This window comes from Herpailurus yagouaroundi, unplaced genomic scaffold (genome assembly GCF_014898765.1).
Source record: "Herpailurus yagouaroundi ecotype Mexico unplaced genomic scaffold, PumYag 182, whole genome shotgun sequence".
Classification (NCBI taxonomy): domain Eukaryota; kingdom Metazoa; phylum Chordata; class Mammalia; order Carnivora; family Felidae; genus Herpailurus; species Herpailurus yagouaroundi.
The window spans coordinates 52,734,026-52,757,790 of record NW_024412413.1 but is presented as its reverse complement, the minus strand read 5'-3'; the positions used below and the strand labels follow the sequence as shown (position 1 = coordinate 52,757,790).

At 37.4% G+C, this 23,765-nt stretch overlaps 1 protein-coding gene across 2 annotated transcripts in view; it reads left to right on the top strand.

Moving 5' to 3' along the window:
* XPOT (exportin for tRNA) overlaps positions 1 to 23,765 on the top strand; it is a 37,888-nt gene extending 14,123 nt beyond the window's left edge. For both annotated transcript variants that reach the window (XM_040491510.1, XM_040491509.1), the window contains exons 7-25: positions 1,650 to 1,834; positions 1,935 to 2,103; positions 3,628 to 3,864; positions 5,865 to 5,903; positions 6,027 to 6,089; positions 7,016 to 7,140; positions 7,844 to 7,988; positions 8,139 to 8,258; positions 8,619 to 8,713; positions 9,740 to 9,809; positions 12,270 to 12,508; positions 13,959 to 14,244; positions 15,136 to 15,325; positions 16,126 to 16,242; positions 16,415 to 16,530; positions 17,209 to 17,256; positions 17,787 to 17,858; positions 20,481 to 20,537; positions 23,158 to 23,765. In XM_040491510.1, coding sequence (XP_040347444.1) covers positions 1,650 to 1,834; positions 1,935 to 2,103; positions 3,628 to 3,864; positions 5,865 to 5,903; positions 6,027 to 6,089; positions 7,016 to 7,140; positions 7,844 to 7,988; positions 8,139 to 8,258; positions 8,619 to 8,713; positions 9,740 to 9,809; positions 12,270 to 12,508; positions 13,959 to 14,244; positions 15,136 to 15,325; positions 16,126 to 16,242; positions 16,415 to 16,530; positions 17,209 to 17,256; positions 17,787 to 17,858; positions 20,481 to 20,537; positions 23,158 to 23,184 — 2,400 coding nt within the window. In that variant the 3' untranslated portion in view covers positions 23,185 to 23,765. The remainder of the gene's footprint in view (positions 1 to 1,649; positions 1,835 to 1,934; positions 2,104 to 3,627; positions 3,865 to 5,864; positions 5,904 to 6,026; positions 6,090 to 7,015; positions 7,141 to 7,843; positions 7,989 to 8,138; positions 8,259 to 8,618; positions 8,714 to 9,739; positions 9,810 to 12,269; positions 12,509 to 13,958; positions 14,245 to 15,135; positions 15,326 to 16,125; positions 16,243 to 16,414; positions 16,531 to 17,208; positions 17,257 to 17,786; positions 17,859 to 20,480; positions 20,538 to 23,157) is intronic.

Sequence of the window (23,765 nt, the reverse complement as noted above, 5' to 3'; positions counted from 1 at the left end):
TTATCTGATACAACTTTTCTCCTTATTCTTTCACTTTTTTTTAATGGTTTATTTATTTTGAGAGCACGTGGGCAGGGAAGGGCAGAGAGAGAAGAGAGAATCCAAGCAGGCTGCGTGATGTCAGTGCAGAGCTTGACACAGGTCTTGATCTCACAAAAAAACCGCAACATCATGACCTGAGCCAAAATCAAGAGTAAGAGGCTTAACTGATTGAGCTACCCAGGCGCCGCACTCTCTCCTTATTCTTTTTTTTTTTTTTTTTTAATATTTATTTATTTTTGAGAGAGAGAAACACAGAATCTGAAGCAGTTCAGGCTCTGAGCTCTTAGCACAGAGCCAACATGGGGCTTGAACCCATGAACTGTGAGATCACTACCTGAGCCAATGTTGGACACTTAACTGACTGAGCCACCCAGGCACCCTTCACCTTCTTCTTAAAGGACACAATAGAAATTGCTTGATTCAGGAGTATCTGGGTGGATCAGTCAGTTAAATGTCCGACTTTGGCTCAGGTCATTATCTCATGGTTTGTGAGTTTGAGCCCCATATTGGGCTCTGCACTATAGTGCAGATCCTCTGTGTCCCTCTCCCTCTGCCCCTCTCTATCTCAAAAATAAATAAACATTAAAGAAAATTGCTTGATTCAAATGTGTAAAATAATTTAAAGTCATATGTCAGAAATACTTAAAACTGTAAAGGTTATTATCATGCATTTAAATTATTACCATTCCTGCAGAATGTATAAAGATGTTGATTCACTACGTTGTATACCTGAAACTAATGTAATATTGTAAGTCATTGTAAGTCAACTATACTCAAAAAAATTTTAATTATAAACAAATTTCCACTCTCTTACGTAGGTTAAATAATCATGTTTGTATAATACTGACAAGTACCTTTTATCATATGCTTTAGATTTCTAAGTAATGCTTATTTATAGTTGGTTTTTTATTTTTTATTTTATTTATTTTTTTTTTAATTTTTTTTTTCAACGTTTACTTATTTTTGGGACAGAGAGAGACAGAGCATGAACGGGGGAGGGGCAGAGAGAGAGGGAGACACAGAATAGGAAACAGGCTCCAGGCTCTGAGCCATCAGCCCAGAGCCTGACGCGGGGCTCGAACTCCCGGACCGCGAGATCGTGACCTGGCTGAAGTTGGACGCCTAACCGACTGCGCCACCCAGGCGCCCCTGGGTTTTTTTTATTAAAAAAATTTTTTTTAATGTTTATTTGTGAGAGAGAGAGAAACAGAACATGAGCAGGGGAGGGGCAGAGAGAGAGGGAGTCACAGAATCCAAAGCAGGCTCCAGGCCCTGAGCTGTCAGCACAGAGCCCAATGCACGGCTCGAACTCACAAGCCATGAGATCATGACCTGAGCCAAAGTTGATTTAACTGACTGAGCCACCCTGGCGCCCCTATGGTTTGTGTCTAATAAGAAATCTGGCACTGTGGAATGCAACAGAAAAAGGAAATTAAAAGAATCACAGGATATGATTTTAGAGTTGAGAAATAGAAAACAGTGGCAGGGAATGTGTTAACAAGTCTGGAAGTTTAGTAGTGAGGAAATTTGTGTAACTATTCAGATGTCAAAAATTATTTTGTGTGGTAATCTACTCGATGCATAAGATGTTTTATTTTGTTTTTCAGGAGGCTCGTAGGAATACTCTAATAAAAGATACCATGAGGGAGCAGTGCATTCCAAACTTAGTGGAATCATGGTACCAAATCTTACAAAATTATCAGTATACTAATTCAGAAGTGACGTGTCAGTGCCTTGAGGTAGTTGGGGCTTATGTCTCTTGGATAGACTTATCCCTTATAGCCAATGATAGGTAAGTATACATATATTATCAGGATTTAAGTCTACAAAATACAGTGTGTAAAACTCATGTGTTTGAAAATGTTGTAACAGTTTTATTCTGCTGTTGCCAGGTTTATAAATATGCTGCTAGGTCATATGTCAATAGAAGTTCTACGGGAAGAAGCATGTGACTGTTTATTTGAAATTGTAAATAAAGGAATGGATCCTGTTGATAAAATGAAACTAGTAGAATCTTTGTGTCAAGTATTACAGTCTGCTGGGTTTTTCAGCATTGACCAGGTTGGTAAATTTATGTATTAAGTTTTCAAAATTGTTAGAACAAAGTAGGACAGGTATTAATTTAAATACACTTTCTTTTTTCCTTTTTCCCCCAATGTTGTAAACTCTCCTTGAGATTATAAATAAGGAAACACTGTATTCAGAAAGCCATAATGTTCGCTGTAGCATTTGCCTTGGACAGTAAATTATGTTGTTATATTTAATAATTATGTATATAATAATACATATTATGATCTATACATAATATATATACTATAATGTATACATAATAATGTATATAATAATACACATATAATATACACACATATATTTATATACCTATAATATATATATGTATATATATATAATTATACCAGTTCTTACAGTTGAAGACCTGGGATGGTACCTGCAGTTGTGCATTTTTAACAAACTCCCAGTTGAATCTGATACCATTGGTCTGTCTTTTAAATAGCAAGGAATATCCTATATACATGGCAGTGTGTTTTGACCAAAACTATACCCCGTTATAAATGTTACATTTTCACCATACTTTTGATTGTTATTCATTTGAGTTATGTACATTGTAGCCCCAACAGAGTGAGGGCTCTGAGTGTGGTAAATAAGTAATTTAGAAACAGAATATGGAGGGGTTTTGTTTTTAAGATTTTTTTTTTTATGTTTATTTTTGAAAGAGTGCAAGTGGGGGAGGGGCAGAGAGAGGGAGGCAGAGGAAACAAAGCAGGCTCTGTGCTGACAGCAGAGAGCCCAATGTGGGGCTCAAACTCACAAACCGTGAGATCCTGACCTGAGCCGAAGTTGGATGCTCAACTGACTGACCCAGCCAGGCGCCCCATGAAGGTTTCTCTTTTGCCTGTGACAGTGATAAAAAATTACTAAGAAATCTTTGAATTGCTGGTATGTCAGTAGTACAGCTCTCCTGTTATCCTTGCCGACAGAAGAATAGTAGTGTTTTCTTACATTGCTAACAATTGTCTTATTTAGTCTGCAGTAAAAGACCTAAAATGATGAAACTAAAATCTCTAAAGAATCATCATAAGAATAATTAATGAAAATAATGTGAAGTTTAAGTTCTGACTCTTAACACTGGTATGACCTTAGGCAGGTGGTTATAATGGCAGTTCTATCTTCCTGTAGCATAGTTGAGGCTCACATAGTTTCAGAAAGGACTGTTACAGATTGTTATACTGTAGTGTGACATTGACTATTATAGCATATTTACTAAATCAAACAATTTAGACAGAAGGTTTTGAAGCCACAGATCTCTTTTCTTAAGCTTTTATAACGTTGGCAGTAGAAGCACATAACCGTTGGAAAGAATTGCTTGGAAGAGTACCAATGGCCAATAATAGTAGAAGAATTCAAATTCTAATGAGTTTCCAGTCCAGGTAGTAGAATAGTTAAATTTCTGTTAAGTTTAAAATTGGTTGTAGAATTGTCACTTGATTCATACTAAAGTTGATAGAGTTTTTCTTCTTACTCTTAGGTGGGAGGTTTTAAATTGAGGTCTCTTTTGATTGTTTGTAGGAAGAAGATGTTGACTTCCTGGCCAGATTTTCTAAACTGGTAAATGGAATGGGACAGTCCTTGATAGTTAGTTGGACTAAATTAATTAAGAATGGGGATATCAAGAATGCTCAAGAGGCACTACAAGCTATTGAAACAAAAGTGGCCCTGATGCTGCAGCTACTAATTCATGAAGATGATGACATCTCTTCTAATATTATTGGATTTTGTTATGATTATCTTCATATTTTGAAACAGGTAAGTCCTTGTTTTAATCTTTTTGTCCAGTACATAATATAGAAGAGCCACAGAGAATTGAAAAATATAGGAAAAAAGAAAATACCTGTCATTCTACTAGCTAGCTACATTTACTGTTAAATATTAATGTCTTTCCATCTTCTTTTTTTTCCAACTTCTTAGCCAGAAAACAAGAATGGCCAGAATCTAAAATTTGCTAGATTTTAACAAGCTCCAGAATTAGCTGTAGGTTTACGTTATTTTTTCATTTTGAATCTGTGTATGTTTGTTTTTAAGTAGGCTCCATGCCAAGCATGGAGCCCAACTCAGGGCTTGAACTCAAGAACCTGAGATCAAAACCTGAGCTGAGCTAAGAGTCGGATACTTTAATCGACTGAGCCACCCAGGTGCCCCTGTGCTTGGTTTTAAATATAGTAGAAATTTTGTTAAACATCATTCGTTATTTTAACTAAATATACATTATTTCTTATAAATAATTTTTTACAATTAAAAATCTCTCCTTACAGAGTTGTTTCCGATAAGGACTTAAAATGTAGACAGTAATAGTCTCCATGTTAGGGCTTGTAGCCATTTATTTATTTTTGTTCATTTTTTTCTTTTAATATTTATTTTTGAGAGAGAGAAAGCATGCATGCAAGCATGGGGAGGGGCAGAGAGAGAGGGAGTCAGAATCTGAAGCAGGCTCCAGGTTCTGACAGACGGCACAGGGCCCAACGTGGGACTCAAACTCACAAACTGTGCGATCGTGACCAGAGTGGAAGTTGGAGGCTTAACCAACTGAGCCACCCAGGCGCCCCTGTTTATTTTTGAGAGAGAGAGAGTAGAGGAGGGGTAGAGAGAGGGAGAGAATCCCAAGCAGGCTCCGTGCTGTCAGCACAGAGCCCTACAACATGGGGCTTGATCCCACAAACCATGAGTTTATGGCCTGAGCTGAAATCAAGAGTTAGACGCCCAACCTACTGGGCCACCCAGGTGCCCTGAGAAGTTGCTGATTTTGTTGTTGTTGTTTTAAAGCGTTTTTTTTAATTTTACTTATTTTGAGAGAGCACAAGCAGGGGAGGGGTAGAGAGAGAGGGAGAGAGAGAGAATCCCAAGCAGCTTCCACACTATCAGTGGGCTTGAACTCATGAACCGAACTGTGAGATCATGACCTGAGCTGAAATCAAGAATCGAACACTTAACTAACTGAGCCACCCAGCTCCTCAAGAAGTTAGTAATTTTTAAGGCCCTGGGGTGCCTAGTGGCTCAGTGATTAAGCATACAACTCTTTATTTTGGTTCAGGATGTGATCTCATGGTTCCTGAGATCGAGCCCCACATCTCTGCACTAACAATGCAGAGCCTGCTTGGGATTCTCTCTCTGCCCCTCTCTCTGTCTCTCTCACTCAAAATGAATAAGTAAATTTTTTTTTTTCAATCACACAGCAGGGCAGATTTATTAAAAACAAATTAATAACTTCTCATTATGTCATTAGATGAGAAAACCATTGCTATTTTATTTACATTTGATTAGTTGAATCAAGTCCAGCTTAAAATGATTTTTTTCCAAACTGAGTTTAGCTTCTGTATTATTGTTGAAAACATAACACATGTCTGCATACATACCTTAAATTTCAGGTAACGGAAAGACGTGAAGAAAGTTAAAATGACTATTGGTGATTCCACTGTATGTCTCTTAATGGATTTCTAGCTTTTTTTTTTTTTTTTTTGCCTTGTTTGAAAATAAGGGAAGACCATACTTTACTGTCCTGTAAACTTCTTTGCTGAATACATTATGAATAATCCTTAGAGTTGAAATTCATCTATGTGTCAAGTTATTTACTAGAAATGGACTTGCTAGATTTTAGGTTAGGTGCATTTTAAATACAGAAAGGTACTACCAAACTGCCCTCTACAAAAGTTGTGTGCATGTTTTAAAAGGTCTTAATTGATGAAAAAAACATTTTGATGAGTACGACTTTAGGAAACCTAATAAATTATTGCTTGCTTTTTTTTAAACAGCTTACAGTGCTCTCGGATCAGCAAAAAGCTAATGTAGAGGTAATTGACTTATTTTTGCTTCTTATAAAGTGATACCAGAATTTGTGACTGCAGTCTGTCTTGAAATACAACAACTTCAAAATATGTCAAAGGAAACTGACCCAAGATATTTCTTAATTTTAGGCAATCATGTTGGCCGTTATGAAAAAACTGACTTACGATGAAGAATATAACTTTGAAAATGAGGTAAGAATTTTTGTTGGGAAGAAATTAGTTTTATTTACTTACCTCAAATTAACATTTTCAGTTTTGCTTAGAGTTCTTTAAATAAAACAAATATTTTAACACTCTTGCGTATATTGACCTCCACCTTAGGTGAAGTTAATAGAAGCCTCATAATCCTTCATAATACCCTCAAAAAATGCCTGTTTGGTATTTTATCCCTTTTTAAAACACTTATTGTAGCATTGAACTTCATAAAATATTAACAATACAAATGCTGATCATATCTCACTTTGTATTTAATAGAAGTGATGAGTTGAGACCTTGTCAGTGGACCTCAGATCATAAGTGTCTATGGGAAAGTGGGAATGAAGCACTTAACTCTCTGGACTTCTTGTAGCTGCAAGTCTTGTCCAGGGTTGCCAGTGAGTTATTTTACACACAAGGATCGTCAAGTGCTTTCTATCAACTCGAGCGTGGTTTATGCTATTTTACAATGTGCTAAGTGTTCAATTCCCCATCTGAGGCTTTCAAAAACTTTGGACTATAAAAAGGTAATGGTGATGATAATGAACAAATTGCACACTTTAGTACAAAACTTGTTATATACAATATCTTTATAAGATATTACAAGATACAAGGAGTATGAATAAGGTGGTGAAGCTTTCGTGAAGCCCATTGTGAATCCATTCTGCCTCTAGGTTCTTGTCCTTAACCTCCTCCCTATACTGTTTCTGGCTCTAGGCTTTTGAGGGCTAGGGCTGTGTTCAGAAATGTTTGTTGTGAGCAGGGGAGGAAAGGCTACTAAACGTAGTAATTTTTCCTACGTAAATGTTAATGAAAAAAGTACATATTAAATTTACAAATGCAGAAAACTATGAGAATGAACCATTTACATGAATTTTAAGGTCTTATAAGTTTTAAAATGAGAATTTAAAAATCTGTCTTAGGGTGAAGATGAAGCCATGTTTGTAGAATACAGAAAACAACTGAAGTTGTTGTTGGACAGGCTTGCTCAAGTTTCACCGGAGCTACTGCTGGCTTCTGTTCGCAGAGTTTTTAGTTCCACACTGCAGTAAGTGTGTGCCTGTTTTTGTAAGTGGCCTACCTCTTCCCTTTTCTCCGTGATGATGGTCTACAATGCATGATTCGTGTAATTTATTAATCTTTGTTACTTACCAAGGTCTTATGTTGTATGTGAAGCAATGCATTTGACTCCAATTATCTTTTTTTTAATCCCTGTATAGGTAACCTGCAGTGTTATATTAGTTTCAGGTGTACATTATAGTGATTCAGCTTTACACATTACTCGGTGCTCCTCACCATGAGTGCACTCTTAATCCCTTTCACCTATTTCATCCCCTCCCCTTCCCCCCTCTGGTAACCATCAGTTTATTCTCTAGTTCTCTTTTGTTTATTTGGTTTGTCTTTCTCTCTTTTTATCTCTCTTTTTCCTGTGTCTGTTTTGTTTCTTAAATTCAACATACGAGTGAAGTCATTGGGCATTTGTCTTTCTCTGGCTTATTTCACTTAGCATTATCCTCTCTAGCTTCGTCCGTGTTGTTGTTGTCTCCATTTATGATGATCCTTGTGGGGAAACACTGCTTTTGGAACATAAACAGCGAAATGTATCACGAGTCATTTCTAATTTTGTGATGTAATTTTGTTGCCTGTTAAAATTAACCATTACTATAATTTCTTAACAATTAAAGAGGCTTTTGTTGGTGTTCTGTAGAATGTTTATATGCAGATGTCATGTACATGTTCTCTCTTGGTAGGAATTGGCAGACTACACGTTTTATGGAGGTTGAAGTAGCAATAAGACTGCTGTATATGTTGGCAGAAGCTCTTCCAGTATCTCATGGTGCTCACTTCTCAGGTGATGTTTCAAAAGCTAGTGCTTTGCAGGATATGATGCGAACTGTAAGTATACTACAGATCATTTATTTTGAACATAATTTTCTGTTTTCACTGCAAGCTAATGGGAGTTCCTTAATTAGCATCTGTTAATACTGGGGTATTTTGATGTTACAATGAATTAAGGACAGATGTCTTAACTTTTTTCTGCTCCAGTTGGTAACATCAGGAGTTAGTTCCTATCAGCATACATCTGTGACATTGGAGTTCTTCGAAACTGTTGTTAGATATGAAAAGTTTTTCACAGTTGAACCTCAACACATTCCATGTGTCCTAGTAAGTATATATTTTATCCTCAGTTTCTGGGTTTTTTTCCAGGTATTTCTGCTAATGAGCAAATAGTAGTCTATTTTTATAAATTTTCTTGGAGCCAGAAGCTCTCAGAAACTCTTGAATACACTGAAACAGACCCCTCCTCTATTTCTTTAAAATAGACAGTTTCTGGCTTAATCAGTCATCTAAAACAAGTCCTCCAGGGCCTATTGGTGTCCTCAAGAATTATTTGTTAAATATACCAGGTTCCTGCCTTCTGGGAGCTAAGAAGTAAAATTTGATGGGAACAAACATGTATTGTGACAATAACAATAAAAGCCGTAAGTGAGTGCAGAAGTAGTGAAAGTGTCTCCGTTTCCTTAGATGGCCTTCTTAGATCATAGGGGTCTGCGGCATTCTAGTGCCAAAGTGCGGAGCCGAGCTGCTTACCTGTTTTCCAGATTTGTCAAGTCTCTAAAGTAAGTACGAAATATCAGCTGTTATGTGTCCTTTTTAAGATTATTAAATACGACCTATAAATTATTTTCTAAAAACCTATTGTAGATTTGGTTCTATTTGTTCTAAGGCTTTTTTTTTAATGAAATGTTCTTTTTTGGTATCATAATGTTAGGACTTCATTTACTATTCATTAGCCCCGGTACTTTGCAAATAAAGCATACCTTTATATAGAACAGCTGTCATCATTAACGGCATTAGTTATTTAATTTTTTTTTTAATATTCATTATTCACTTGTGTGAGAGAGAGAGAGAGAGCATGAGCAAGGGAGGGAGAGAGATGGAGGGAGACACAGAATCCAAAGCAGGTTCTAGGCTCTGAGCTGTCGGCACAGAGCCTGATGTGGGGCTCAAACTCATGAGCTGTGAGATCATGACCTGAGCTGAAGTCAGATGTAATGGCATTAGTTATTTATTTAGCCAACAGTTTTATTGGTGTTATAACTGTATGCCTTCTTTGAAATTCTAAAGAATATATTTCTTATTCTTAGAAACAAATTTTTTAACCTAATCTGTTTTTTTTGGGGGGGGGTATGAAAACTCATTCTAAGGCTTATAAGGTTGTAATTTTAAGAAATCATAGCTAGTCTTTTTTTTAATTTTTTAATTTTTATTTTTTTATTTTTTTTTAATTTTTTTTTTTCAACGTTTATTTATTTTTGGGACAGAGAGAGACAGAGCATGAACGGGGGAGGGGCAGAGAGAGAGGGAGACACAGAATCAGAAACAGGCTCCAGGCTCCGAGCCATCAGCCCAGAGCCCGACGCGGGGCTCGAACTCACGGACCGCGAGATCGTGACCTGGCTGAAGTCGGACGCTTAACCGACTGCGCCACCCAGGCGCCCCAAGAAATCATAGCTAGTCTTAATGATTACACTAACGTAGAACGGAACTTTTTTTTTTTTTTAGTTCTGCCCTTTATAAAGGGGGATTTGGTATTTTGAGCACTATTTACATAATTGTGATTTTTTTCTTTTGCCTTTTTTCAGTAAACAAATGAATCCTTTCATTGAGGATATTCTGAATAGGATACAAGATTTATTAGAGCTTTCTCCACCTGTAAGTATCTTTCCAAATTACAGATTCTCTCCAAATATCATTGAAGCCATACGTGCCTTTAGCCTTTAATGCTAATGCCTTGTAGGCAGTTTTCTTAATGAAGGGTCAGGGTGGCAGAGAGGAAGAGGGTGTGTGCAAGGGTTAATTACTTCTCTTTACCAAAATTCTGTTGGGATTAGTAAACATCATACTAAATTAATAAAATAGTGATAGAAAATAATCAGGAGTTGACTGATAAATTTGGCAGAATGAGATATGGTCTGTTCTCACTGTTAAATGTTGGAAGTATCTTACGGAGAAGGAAAAATTTAATTTCTAAATTTTTTCTTATTTAGTATATGATCATATTAGCCATTCTAAGTGACTGCTACCAGTAGAGTGACTTTTTTTGAGTAATTTAAGGCTTTGGCTAAAAATGTTTAAATGCTGGTTGATATTTTGGTATTCATTTCATCAGAAAGATTTAAATTGAGATACTTTGTAAGTATATTTTGACCTCTACATGTTTTTGTACACTGACGTTGACTCATTTTTTTCATAAACTTTGATAAAAGTTCCTACTAAAGCTTCCACTTGAGAAGTGTTAAACATAAAGTAATACTTTTGTTCTTTTCATTGAATATCAAAACTTAGGGTTCAGTGGTTACATAATTTCACTGAATGAAAGATTACTAATGAATTATATGCTTAAATTGTCTTGGCATATTACAAAACCCTATACATGAAAGAACTTCACCTAATTAATGCCAGTTTTCCTTGGCAGCTTTACAGTGACCTTATAAGACCTAGGCATTCAGAAAGTTTTATGTAGCAATATCATCTTATACATATTAGAAATCTTTGATTTTTTATACTGTTTGTATAAACAAGGGCTTGAACTATAGCTGCAATCCCTTTTTAGTACATAAAAACACTTTGTTTAGAGGCTTTTACTGAATGTTGTCTGCTTAATAGGGTCATGAGTACCCATTTTTAAGTACCGTTAATTAACTCATTTATTTTTTATTTTAAATATTTATTTTTGAGAGAGAGAACATGAAGGGGGGAGGTTGGGTAAGGGAGACCGAAGACCTGAAGTGGGCTGTGCACTAACAGCAGTGAGCCTGATTCAGGGCTCAAACTCACCAACTGTGAGGTCGTGACCTGAGTCGAAGTTGGATGCTCAACCAGCTGAGCCACCCGGGTGCCCCAGGACCTGATATCCATATAGCTGCTTTATCTTGGTGTTTTTAACCCCTAAAGCAGTGATTAGTCCTAGTGGTACTTAAATGCTTTACTACTTCTATATGGGGACATGCTTCTTTTAATAAATGAGGTACTCTTTTATATAAAATCACCACATAATTTGTTCTAAAACTAGATTTTTATGTAAATTTTTTTAAGTTTATTTATTTTGAGAGAGAGAGAGAGTACAAGCAGGGGAGAGGCAGAGAGAGAGGGAGACTCTCAAGCAGTCTGCACTGTCAGTGCAGAGCCCAGCACAGGGCTCTGATTCATGAAACTGTGGGATCATGACCTGAGCCGAAATCAGGAGTCGGACTCTCAACCAACTGAGTCACCCGGGCACGCTTTTTATGTAATTTTTCTTAGGTTTATTTATTTTGGGAGAGACAGAGACAGGGAGAGGGGCAGAGAGAGAGGGAAACAGAGAATCCCAAGCAGGCCCTGCACTGTCAGTGTGGAGCCCCATGCGGGGCTCGATCTCACGAAACTGAGATCAAGACCTGAGCTGAAATCAACAGTCTGATGCTTAACCAACCGACTGAGCCACCCAGGTGCCCCATGTGATTTTTTAACAGGGAGCTTTAGTGTTGGATCTAGAGTGCACTCTGGTATTTTCACCCTCCTTTTGATCCCTCCCAAAGTAAAAAGTAATAAAAATCGTTAACATAATGTAAAAAAATAATAAAAGTCATTAATAAGAATTGACCAGTGTATGGGATAATTACCTGTGCTTGAATGAGAACTATTTCTTCCATACGCAGTCTTATTTTCATACATTCTAAAGTAACAACTGGTGTGTGTGTATATGTGTGTGTGTGGTGTGTTTATTGTGTGGTTTTTATTGTTATTCAATTCTTAAATACTCCTCAAAATATTTACCTGTGTGATCTTTGTATTAACATTCAGAACACCTTTACACATCTCATTCGCCTCGTAACAGTTTTACAAATAAGATTGTTCTCAAAAGTGAACAAGTTAGAAGGTAACTAATAATTTATATGACAGTTTACTGTTTTATCAAGGATAGAATTAGACCTTTGATCTTTTGACCTCAAATTCCATTCTCTTTCCATTATGTGGTACTGGGAGAAAATTTGTTTTTGGTAAGTACTTGATCTACTTTTTAATAATGAGTTGATGTGATAGATTGTATCTCCTGTCCCTATCGCACTAATTGTACTTAAATGAGGGGAACTGAACAACGATAAACACCAGTAGGATTAAATTTCTTTCTAGGAGAATGGTTACCAGTCTTTGTTGAGCAGCGACGATCAACTCTTTATTTATGAGACAGCTGGAGTGCTGATTGTTAACAGTGAATATCCTGCCGAACGGAAACAAGCATTAATGAGAAATCTGTTGACCCCACTAATGGAGAAGTTTAAAATTCTGTTAGAAAAGTTGATGCTGGCACAAGATGAAGAAAGGCAGGCATCACTAGCAGACTGTCTCAACCATGCCGTTGGATTTGCCAGGTGAGTGTGATTGCAGTTAAGATTGTAAAGTGAGTATGCACACACAGAACACACACCAAGAACCATTTACTTGGATCTTTTAGCACTGGGTGCACACGCACACACACACACACACACACAAAATAATTGGGCACACATATCCATGTTTTGAAAACTGGATTGTCCAGAAAATTATCTAAACCTTTCTTCTCTATATCCAATAAATTAGAAGATTTAACTGAAGAAGGGACTAGGTCACATAACATTTTGCATTTCTGGTTTGATAACTATCCAAATCCTTGATCATCTGACTTCTTTGGTATAAGTTGATTGTATATTTAGGGGGGTTAACTGAAGAGTTTATATACTAATGACGTGGAGACATCTTGAATCAGTTTAGATACTTAAACCAACTTGAGCTACTCAGGCACCCCTGGATCAGTCTTGGTTCTTTAAAGATGAAGTCTTGAGGTTTCTTTCTAGCTCTTGCATTGTGTCCTGAAGACCACCCCAACTGCCTTTTTTTCCCTCTTTGCCCATATATTTTATTGGCAGACAATAACGTATGAAAGCTGGAGTGGTTGCTAATGGGAAATTGCTCTATAGAATACTTCAGTGTAAAAGCTAATGTTAGGATATATAAATAACTTGAATTCTAAAGACTGTTTTCTAAATTTAAGTCAGTAGTTTGCAGATTGTCTAATATAGCCCAGTCATAGTAAGTGTATTTTTTTTCTCTTTTCTGCTTGCTTTATCAGGATTTTAGTAAAACATTTAAGTAGAATTTCATTAGAAGGCTTGTATTAATGACCTGTCATTCGTTTAACCTGAGCCTATTCTGGAATGGTAGCTAGAAGCGATAGTATGCAAATAACTGTATTAGCCGAAGATGGAAGCAGTTGTGACATAGAAAATAGATAATTGGCAGGGCACCTGGGCAGTTCAGTCAGTTGAGTGTCCAGCTCTTGATTTCTGCTCAGGTCACGATCTCATGGTTTGTGAGTTCGAGCCCGCATTGGGCTCTGTGCTGACGGCGTAGAGCCTGCTTGGGATTCTCTCTCTTCTTCTCTGTCTGCCCTTCCCCTGCTTGCTTGCCTGCTCGCTTGCTCTCAAAATAAATGAATAAACTTAAAAAAAAAAAAAAAAAGAATTGGCTTCTTAGTTCTGTCAGTTGTGTGATTTATTGTGTTTTGTTTTTTTTTTAAATAATATTTGAGAGAAGCACAGCGTGAGTGGGGGAGGAGCAGAGAGAGGAAGACACAGAATCCAAAGCAGGGTCCAGGCTCTGAGCTGTCAGCACAGAGCCTGATGCAGGGCTCGAACCCACAAACTACGAGATCATGCCCTGAGCTGAAGTTGACCCTCAACCGACTGAGCCACCTAGGCGCCCCAATTGTGCATTATTTTTAATTACTCCATAAAACTTCCAAAGAATAAAGCTAAAACTAGTTGCTTGATTTTGCTTATGTAGTCGAACCAGCAAAGCTTTCAGCAACAAGCAGACTGTGAAACAATGTGGCTGTTCCGAAGTTTATCTGGACTGCTTACAGACGTTCTTGCCAGCACTCAGTTGCCCCTTACAAAAGGATATTCTCAGAAGTGGAGTTCGGACTTTCCTTCATCGAATGATTATTTGCCTAGAGGAAGAAGTTCTTCCATTCATCCCGTCTGCCTCAGAACACATGCTCAAAGATTGTGAAGCAAAAGACCTCCAGGAGTTCATTCCTCTTATCAACCAGATTACAGCCAAGTTTAAGGTACCACAGACCTTCAGAGCTCAGAGAATCACCTGACTTACAAATTAGACATATTTTGGCATTTGCCCCTTGGCTTATTTTTTCTTTAAATATAAGTCACTTGAGGGCATGGACCATAGGTCTTGTTGTCAACCCCTGTCTAGCACACTGCCTGACACATAGGACATCCTTAATAAATGTTTTAGTAAAAACATTTTTTCTGCTCTTTGCAAAAGAAAACTATTAGTCTGCTCTTTTAGAAGAGCAAATAAAAATGACATTGAGTACTAACGGTCTAGGGGTAAATGAAAAGGATTGTAACTTGGGTACCCAAGCAGGAGTTTGAAATTAATTCAGTGTACTAAAGTCACTTTTATTGTACAGGAGATTTAAGGCAAATATAAGCCGCGTAATAAAATTTACTAACGGTGCTTTCTGTGTTCAAAATCTGTTCTAAGCCTTTTTTTGTACATTCATTCAATCCTAACAGCCCTAGAGATAACTGTATTTTATATATGAGGAAATTGAGATGAAGATGTTAAGGAGTTTGCCAAAAAGCATGTAAAGCCTTGAAAGCCCAATCATATAAATTCTGCTAAAAATTTAGCAAAATAGAATTCGTTTCTTGAGAATTTAAATTTGAATATATTCCATGGCGATACTTGATGGTGAAATACGTCTGAGTCCCTATTTTAACCTGAATCTTGGGCTGTAAGCAATGAGCTAACAATTTTGAAGATTTCAATAATGCACATGTTCAATGTAGATTTTTGTTTTGACATTGGTATTTGCTAACAAAATTATGTAAATATATTAAATTCTGGATAAAGACTATATAAAACATGTTTTTTCTGTTTCATATAAATTATCCTACTCATTTCTGAAGTAGTAATAGTTTTTTTTTATCTTCAGATACAGGTATCTCCTTTTTTACAGCAAATGTTCATGCCTCTGCTTCATGCAATTTTTGAAGTGTTGCTCCGACCAGCAGAAGAAAATGACCAGTCTGCTGCTTTAGAGAAGCAAATGTTGCGAAGGAGTTACTTTGCTTTCCTGCAAACAGTCACAGGCAGCGGGATGAGCGAAGTCATAGCAAATCAAGGTGGGGGTGCTGATACTGTCTGCTCGAGGCCTTGTCACAGTTGCAGTTGCACGTCTGTAGGAGTAAGAGCTCATTGAAGTGAATACCAAACTTCTAAGGTGGTTGTATGTTCGCACCTGGGTTGACAATTTATTATCATCAGGGTGAAAATCTATTTCATGCAGAGGACCTTAAAATTAATTTGTATTCAGTTCCCTTTTTCCTAGGGCAGTATTTTTTTTTTAATATTTGTAGTTTTAATTATTTTTTTAAGTTTATTTATTTTGAGAGAGACAGTATGAGCGGGGGAGGGCAGAGAGAGGAGGAAGAGAGAATCCAAAGCAGGCTCCACGCTGTCAGCACAGACCCCGACATGGGGCTCAAACCCCCAAAACAGCGAGATCATGACCTGAGCTGAAACCGAGAGTCAGATGCTTAACTGACTGAGCCACCCAGGAGCCCCCTAGGGCAGTTTTCTTTAATTGGTTCTTTAGTAGTATAAATAGCATTGTGGCAACTTACCAGCATTGACCTGACAATTGAGTCTCACTGGCCAGCTTGCCATCTTGAAATTAAAAATAAATGGGACTGTATGGATCAACATAGAGAATTTTGCTATATAAGAAATCCAGAGGTCAGGATAACAAGAGAATAATTACTTTTTAATGTTTTATGCTTAAAATTTAGCCAAGTTAATAAAAATTGAGGGATCTTACCAATTCTGTAAATGCTTTTGTCTTGTTACGCTATATGAAGTGAAAGCTTCAGGTTGCTTTTCTAGGTCTTTTAAAAATTAAATTCAAGTTTTTATTTTGCTTCAGGTGCAGAAAATGTAGAACGAGTTCTGGTTACTGTTATCCAAGGAGCAGTCGAATATCCAGATCCAATTGCCCAGAAAACGTGTTTTATCATCCTCTCCAAGTTGGTAGAACTCTGGGGTAAGATGATTAAAGCAAAACAAAACACTTCATTCCACAGCTTGTTTCCTAAGACTCTTAGAGATGAAGTGGAACCCCAGCTATATCATGGACGAGAGCTGGGAGTTGATTTTCCCCTCATGATAGTTGACTTTCTTTTTATGCAAGATGAACATTTGACTTTTCTTGACAGGAGGTAAAGATGGACCAGTGGGATTTGCTGATTTTGTTTATAAGCACATTGTCCCTGCCTGTTTCCTAGCACCTTTAAAACAGACCTTTGACCTGGCAGATGCACAAACAGTATTGGTAAGCACCTCAGAATCTTTGTTCACCTTGTGTACATCTCATGTATTCTAATTCACAGTTTACTTAATGCCAGATTGACTCTATTAGTCTCATTGGCCCACCCCCACCTTTTTTTAAATTTCAAATTAGGATTCACTTTTAAAAGGTTGATCTCTTCTGGATCTTTTGTGGGTTCTTACTGAATCCTGATACTGAAGTTTAGAATATAAAATCCAGCTCCTTCAACTTTAACAGTCCTTTTTCAAGGACTGTGAAAGGATACATTATATAAACATTCTTTAAAGCTTGGTTAAGTTATACTTTTCCACTGCTTTCATTCTAAACCTTGCTCTTAATGGTATTTTCCTAACCATTAAAAGTAACTTTCTCTTGCTCAAGTAATAGTTTCCCTAGCTCTTACTTTCAAAATACTTAATTTCAAGCAGTGCCCTTTAACCATTTCCCCAAAACCTAGTAAAAGCTAGTTTTTGTCATTTGATTTACTGCATTAAGACAGCATTTTTGTATTTTTTCCCTTTTTCTCTCCAACCCACTTACTCCACATGCTGGTCACCTTCCTTCCTCTGTCTCTTGTTTGGAAGTAATTGTTAATGAGCAGTGGCCAGGGAAATAAAAAGACAAGTGGGATCACTAACCAAAAATTGACTGTATTAAAATTCTCAACCTTGTTGTTCATAGGCTTTGTCTGAATGTGCGGTGACATTGAAAACAATTCATCTCAAACGGGTAAGCTTTGTACTCCATGCCCCTTCATTTTCATCTTACACATAGATTTGTTAACATTTTGGGATTTTTTTTTTTTTATTTTTATTTTTTTAGAAAAGCACAAGCGGGACAGGGGCAGGGGAGAGAGAGAGAATCTCAAGCAGGCCCCACGCTTAGTGCTGAGCCCAACATAGGGCTTGATTCCACAAGCTGGCATCATGACCTGAGCCTAAATCAAGAGTTGGACACGAGCCCCCCAGGCACTCTGCCAAGCACTATTCAAAAGCTTTATATTTCTTAACTCATCCACTCCTCACAATAACTTCCATTTTTCATATGGGAAAACTGAGGTTCAGAGAGGTTAAGTAACCTCAAGTTACTAGAAATTTGCCAGAGTCGGACTTCAAACCAAAGCAGTCTGACTCCAGACTCTCTGTTCTTAATCACAATGCCATATTGTGTTTGAAGTATACATGTGTTGTTCTAATTCATTTTTATGCATTATTTTAATATCAAGAAAATAATTGAGTTCTAATTATCTTAATTTTTAGGGCCCAGAATGTGTTCAGTATCTTCAACAAGAATACCTGCCTTCCTTGCAAGTAGCTCCAGAGATAATTCAGGTAAGAGTTGTCCCAGCAGATTCCTTTTAATTTAATTAAAGAAATATGACTGTGTAGTTCAGTTTATATTTGGATTCAAGAAAGTCAAGCTGCATTCAACTTGTTGTTTTACTGTATACAGGATAGTAAGAGTTGAAACTTTGGGGGTATGTGAAACTGAATGGGAAAAAATTGTATTTTTATTTTCACTAAACTTTAACCAGAAATTTAATTTCCTACCATGGTGTAGGTGACAGATCATAATACCATTCCCATTGCCTGTGACTTTGTCCCCGGTAGAAATCACAGATGTTTTCGTTTCACATTAGTTGTTCCAGGAATCTCAAAATACTGTGTACGCTCCAAGATTTTGAAATTTTAAGTTAAGATAACACCCCTAGACCTTGTTGTCTCAGTCAGCATCTCTTAACTGTTCCACCACATATCAAAAATATTTTTGATAACCAGAAGTCATTATAATTAGTTTCCTTTCTAATCCCATGTGTTATAAATGTATATATTTTTTAAATTTTTTTAATGTTTATTTATTTTTGAGAGAGAGAAAGAGAGGCAGAACGTGAGCAGGGGAGGGGCAGAGAGAGGGAGACACAGAATCTGAAGCAGGCTGCAGGCTCTGAGCTGTCAGCACAGAGCCCGATGAGGAGTTTGAACTCACAGACCGTGAGATCATGACCTGAGCTGAAGTCAGACGCTTAACCAACTGAGACACCCCGTATTTTAAAAAAAACATTCTAGGGGTGCCTGGATGGCTCAGTTGGCTAAGTGTCCAACTCTTGATTTTAACCCAGGTCATGATCTCCTGGTTCCTGGGTTCGAGCCCCACATCGGGCTCCATGCTGACAGTGTGGAGCCTGCTTGAGATTCTCTCTCTCTGCCCCTCACCCCCGCTCAAAATGAATTAAAAACAAAAACACAATGCTTTAAAAAAAAAAAAAACAAAAAACTAAAAGTCCAGTGGGCTCCCCAGACTGCCAAAGGGCACCCTAGCACACAAACCTGTTCTGAAGATTTGTGCTGGGTGGTTCATTTTACATGTGCCAAGCTTATCAATGCTTAATTTTTAAAATCTGAAACTGTATTTTGAAGTAAGTATCTGGAATGCAGTCTTACATTTTTATATATTACAAAGTAATTTTTATAATGGTATTCAGTTATTTTCTTGGCATGTAGTTACCCCAACTTACCTCGTAGCACATAGGTCTAATTGAGGTATCAGAGTTTTGATTACAACTAGAGTTAGACTCTCTTGAAGGGATTCTAAGAATTGTTCCTTCAGCAACAGTGTTTTTTAAAAGTTTTAGGGGCGCTTGGGTGGCTCAGTTGGTTGAGTGTCCGACTTCGGCTCAGGTCACGATCTCGAGGTCCGTGAGTTCGAGCCCCGCATCGGGCTCTGTGCAGACAGCTCAGAGCCTGGAGCCTGCTTCGGAATCTGTGTCTCCCTCTCTCTCTGACCCTCCCCCATTCATGCTCTGTCTCTCTCTGTCTCAAAAATAAATAAACGTTTAAAAAAAATTTTTTTTAAGTTTTTATCATGCTATTTTATGAAAGGCATTGAAAAAATTGAATGAAAAATAGGATAGATCTCACATAAGAGTAATCATTAATGAATTTATGGTCTCATTTCATAACATGCTATCTTTAACTTTAGAGGTATTAATGAATTTTCTTAGCTATAACTTGTTATATAAGTATAAGGTAATGTTTTAATGAAAGCAGTGACCTTCTTGCACATCAAAAATAGAAATATACCAGGTTAAGTAAAGGAAAACTATATTCTGTCTAATAATTTGATCACAGAAGATAAGCATCCCCAGTTTTCCTTTTTTTTCATATGTCTCATGACAACACTTTTTCAGAATTCTGTTAGAGCGCCTTAACTCTTTTTCTTTTGGTCTAGCTCTGCTCAGTTACTGCTCTTACTGGGTGAGAACAGCCACAGCAATGCAGTTTTTGTCCCACTCTCCCTTCTCAGGCGTGAGTCAATCTTGTGGGAGAACCATGTTCTCAAAAGTGAAAGCAGTCTCTGAAAAGTATCACATTTGAAACGCCATAGAACCTTTTTTGCTGAGGACCTGTTAAGTTATCCGACTACTGTAGATTTGAAGCACCTTATGACCGATGACTAGATGAGTAAAATGTGGTATTTACATACAATTGAATACTATTCAGTCGTAAAGGAAGGAAATCCTGTCACATGCCACAGTCTTGAGGGAGCCTTGAGAACATTCTGCTAAACGAAATAAGCCAGTCACAAAAAGATAAATACTGCATAATTTCACTTACATGAAGTACCTAAAGTAGTCCAACTCTCAGAAACAGAAAGTAGAATGGTGGTGGCCAGGGGCTTGGTAAGGAAAGAAAGGGGGAGTTGATGTCCAGTGAGTATAGAATTTCAATTCTGCAAGATGAAAAGTTCCAGAGGTCTGCTGCACAACAGTGTGCAGAGAGTTAATGCTAATGTATAGCATTATGGTGGTTAAGATGCTCAGTTATATGGATTTTTTAAATCACAGTTTAAAAAAGAAAACTGTGGATTTGATTTACAGTGAATTTAATACAACTACATTCATTCTCTCTCTCTCTCTCTCTCTCTCTCTCTCCCCTCCCATCTGGGCCCCCCAGGAGTTTTGTCAAGCGCTTCAGCAGCCTGATGCTAAAGTTTTTAAAAATTACTTAAAGGTAGGTATTTGGAAAACTTACACATATTCATATCATAAGGTAATATTTTAGAGCTGAGAGAATACATATTACAGGATACTGTGTCATACTGTAGTCTTACCAGTTATTACTTGTTTGGGGATTTCTTTGTTCTGAAACCGACTTCCAAAAACATGAGGTTTTGGATGTTAATACTTCAGAGTTTTCTATAAAGTCCCTTTCAACTAAGCTCTTAGAAAAGATCATAAAAAGTGAGGTAAGCACACTGTGTATATGCTTGAACGCACTATGAAAATGCCAGTTTCCTTTTTATAGTGTGTGATGTAATTAGATAGGAGCTACAGGATTGGGACAAGTCATGTTTAAGAACATGTGCCCCCAGGGTGCCTGGGTGGCCCAGGAGTGTTCAACTCCTGACTTCGGTTCAGGTCACGATCTCACATTTCATGAGTTCGAATCCCGCATTGGGCTCTGCGCTGATAGCATGGAGCCTGCTTGGGATGCACACTCTCTGTCTCTCTCTCTCTCTCAAAATAAATATATTATAAAAAAAAAAAAAAAAGGAACATGTGACCCTATTGAAATGAAAGAAAGGAACTAAAAATATAAAAACAGAAGTTAGAATTACTTGGTGTATCTTATTTTGAAACTTCTGAGTTTCAAACTTCTGAGTTCAAATCAGAGAACAAACTCTCTGATTTGGCAGTCAAGGCTCTTTTCACATTCATAAAATGAGTGAATTTTTTAAAAAACACGCCAAGTTGGCAAGAAGTACCAAATGCTTATTTGGCATTCATATTGACAATTTAAATTTGTAAGGCAGAACTGTCTTGCTGTCACCCAGGTAGTCATTCAGTACTGCATCATGACTTTTCACGTAACAGGTACTGTGCTAACTGCTGCAGATATCTGTACGAGTGACTTCTCTTGCCTATAAAGAGCTTGTGCTCTGGAAATAAAATTCCAGTGTGACAGGATGAAGACGTGTTCTTTATTTTTATTGCCTTCATTCAGAAAATTGGAGAGCAGAACACTATGCTAAATATGTTAGTAGCAAGTGACTTAATGAATGGCTACCAGGTTTTTTTTGTCCGAGGCATTCAGTAAAATTCCTAAGTCAGGGCCTTTGCTGAGGAAGTAAAGTGTGTCATGCTTGGGCTCCGGTTATAACATCTTCCCTTGCCAGTTTTTTCCCTAGTAGTGGTCTGTCAGCTTAAACTGACGAGAGTTTTGTAAGAAGATGATTGGGAGCTACTGGTTATCATTGGGAACCCTCCCCACTCCCATGTCCCTGTAAAAAGCAAAGTGCCTGTAGAGGTAATCTCTGTTAAATAACTGATCAAACTGGATAAAAGGACTAAAACAAATTGTAACTGGCTATTAAAGGTATCTGTAAGCAGATGCAGGTACAGTGGCAGGCTTGTGCTCCAAAAATACTAATTCATGCAGCTGCATTTATACAAAGTCTGCTCCCAAGCCCAGCATCTCTTCAGTGCAAGCATTATCTCTGGGAGAGCACTGTTCTTGTTGGGAAAAGTGGATTCCTTCTTGTGTGCCTACTCTCTTTAGGTGTGATTGATCCTCATATCTTATAGATTCTCTCCTCCTCACTCTCACTTTGTCTCCCCTGCTGCTACTCCAGTATGTGTTTGTTACCTCACACTGATCTCCCTTCCCTTGTAGCCAAGCCTATTTGAAACACTGAATAGTCCCCTGAAATCCATTCCCCTCATTCTTCATAAACCATATAGTTGACTACAAAACACGTTCGTGTTTCTTAGTTTGACATTCAGGCTTTTTGTTTTTTTATTTTGTTTTCTTATATTCTGATCTCAGACTGTCTTTCTAGTTTCTCTTGCAGGAGTGGTCTTTGCTATTCTTCAACAGTTCTGCCTTATTAGCAACCCTCATTTATGAATTCTACCCATTTTTTTAGGCTTACCTCAAGCATGGCCTCTTTATAAGGCTCTGTTTTGCTCATATACCAATCCTTCTCTTCACTTAGTCAATAGATTTGTTCGATGAATGCCCAATCTGGTAGGTGCTAAGGATGCAGTGATGACTACAGTCCTTATCCTTAGTGAGTTTGCTGCCTATTTAGTCTGTCTAGTGCTCACTTAGCATGTACCTGACTGTGGAATATGGAAGGTAGTATGTACTATTGGGCCGGTCCCCAAAGCAGCCTCTAGCCTATTCATTCATTGTCTCCAATGGTGAATTGCAAGTATTGTTTTATAATCCAATGAATAATAAATTCCTTAAGGGATAACAGCTGTTATCTTTAGCTGATGTGTTTATTTCTTCCTAAGAAGTTAATTTCCCAGCGTTGCCTTTGACAGTGTGCCAGTCAGCAAACGGTGTCCGAGCATGTTTTCTTCCGCACACTTGATTCTCCTAGCCTTAGAGTTCATACCATAGTTTCACTAATTTCCCGGCCAACGTCAACATAAGTTACCACTAGATTTGGTCACATTGTCCAGAAAAAAAGTTCTTGTACCATGTGTGGATTTATGAAGCATGTAAAATGTTCTGAGTATTGACTGTATTTCGTAAAAGAGTGACTGGCCTTACTGAGTTGGAGCCATTCTTCACGTGATACCTTCTGACACCAGTGCTAATTGTACTGATACTTTATTTCCAGGTATTCTTCCAGAGAGCAAAGCCCTAAGGACTGGATCTCCCTGTGCCTACTTTATGATCAAGAATTCCAGTTAATAATTTATAAAGAAGCAGTTTTTGTGTGCCATTCACACTGGTCTTTTTAACATTGCTTTAAGCTTATTGCAGTATATGTATTGGAACTTTTCCTGTAAAATGGGTGTAATTTTCTCTGAATACAGGTATGTGACAACAAGAGAAGTTGCTTGCATGCCAGTTCAAATTGTTCTATATAAAAATGCTGTTAAAAGATACAGCACGGTTATCTTAGTACCCCCCCTTTTTTTTTTTACTGGAAATGTTAAATCCTTTATAAAGACCACATAGCAGGAAAACAGTGTACTTTTTTTCAATTGCTAAATATGTTTGAACATGTTAATTTCCTTTTATGTGTGCAGACTCCAAATATGGGGAGAATACAACAAATCAAAACTAACTTTTTGTAGATAGCCATTACATTTCTTTAAACTGTTTCGATGCCAATGTGTGTTCTACAAAAGAGAATGGTTTCATAAATTAACTGATTTAAGAGTAGGTGTCAGTGTTACACACTTTTTATAAAAAAAAATAAATTTTACGTAGTGAAATCTA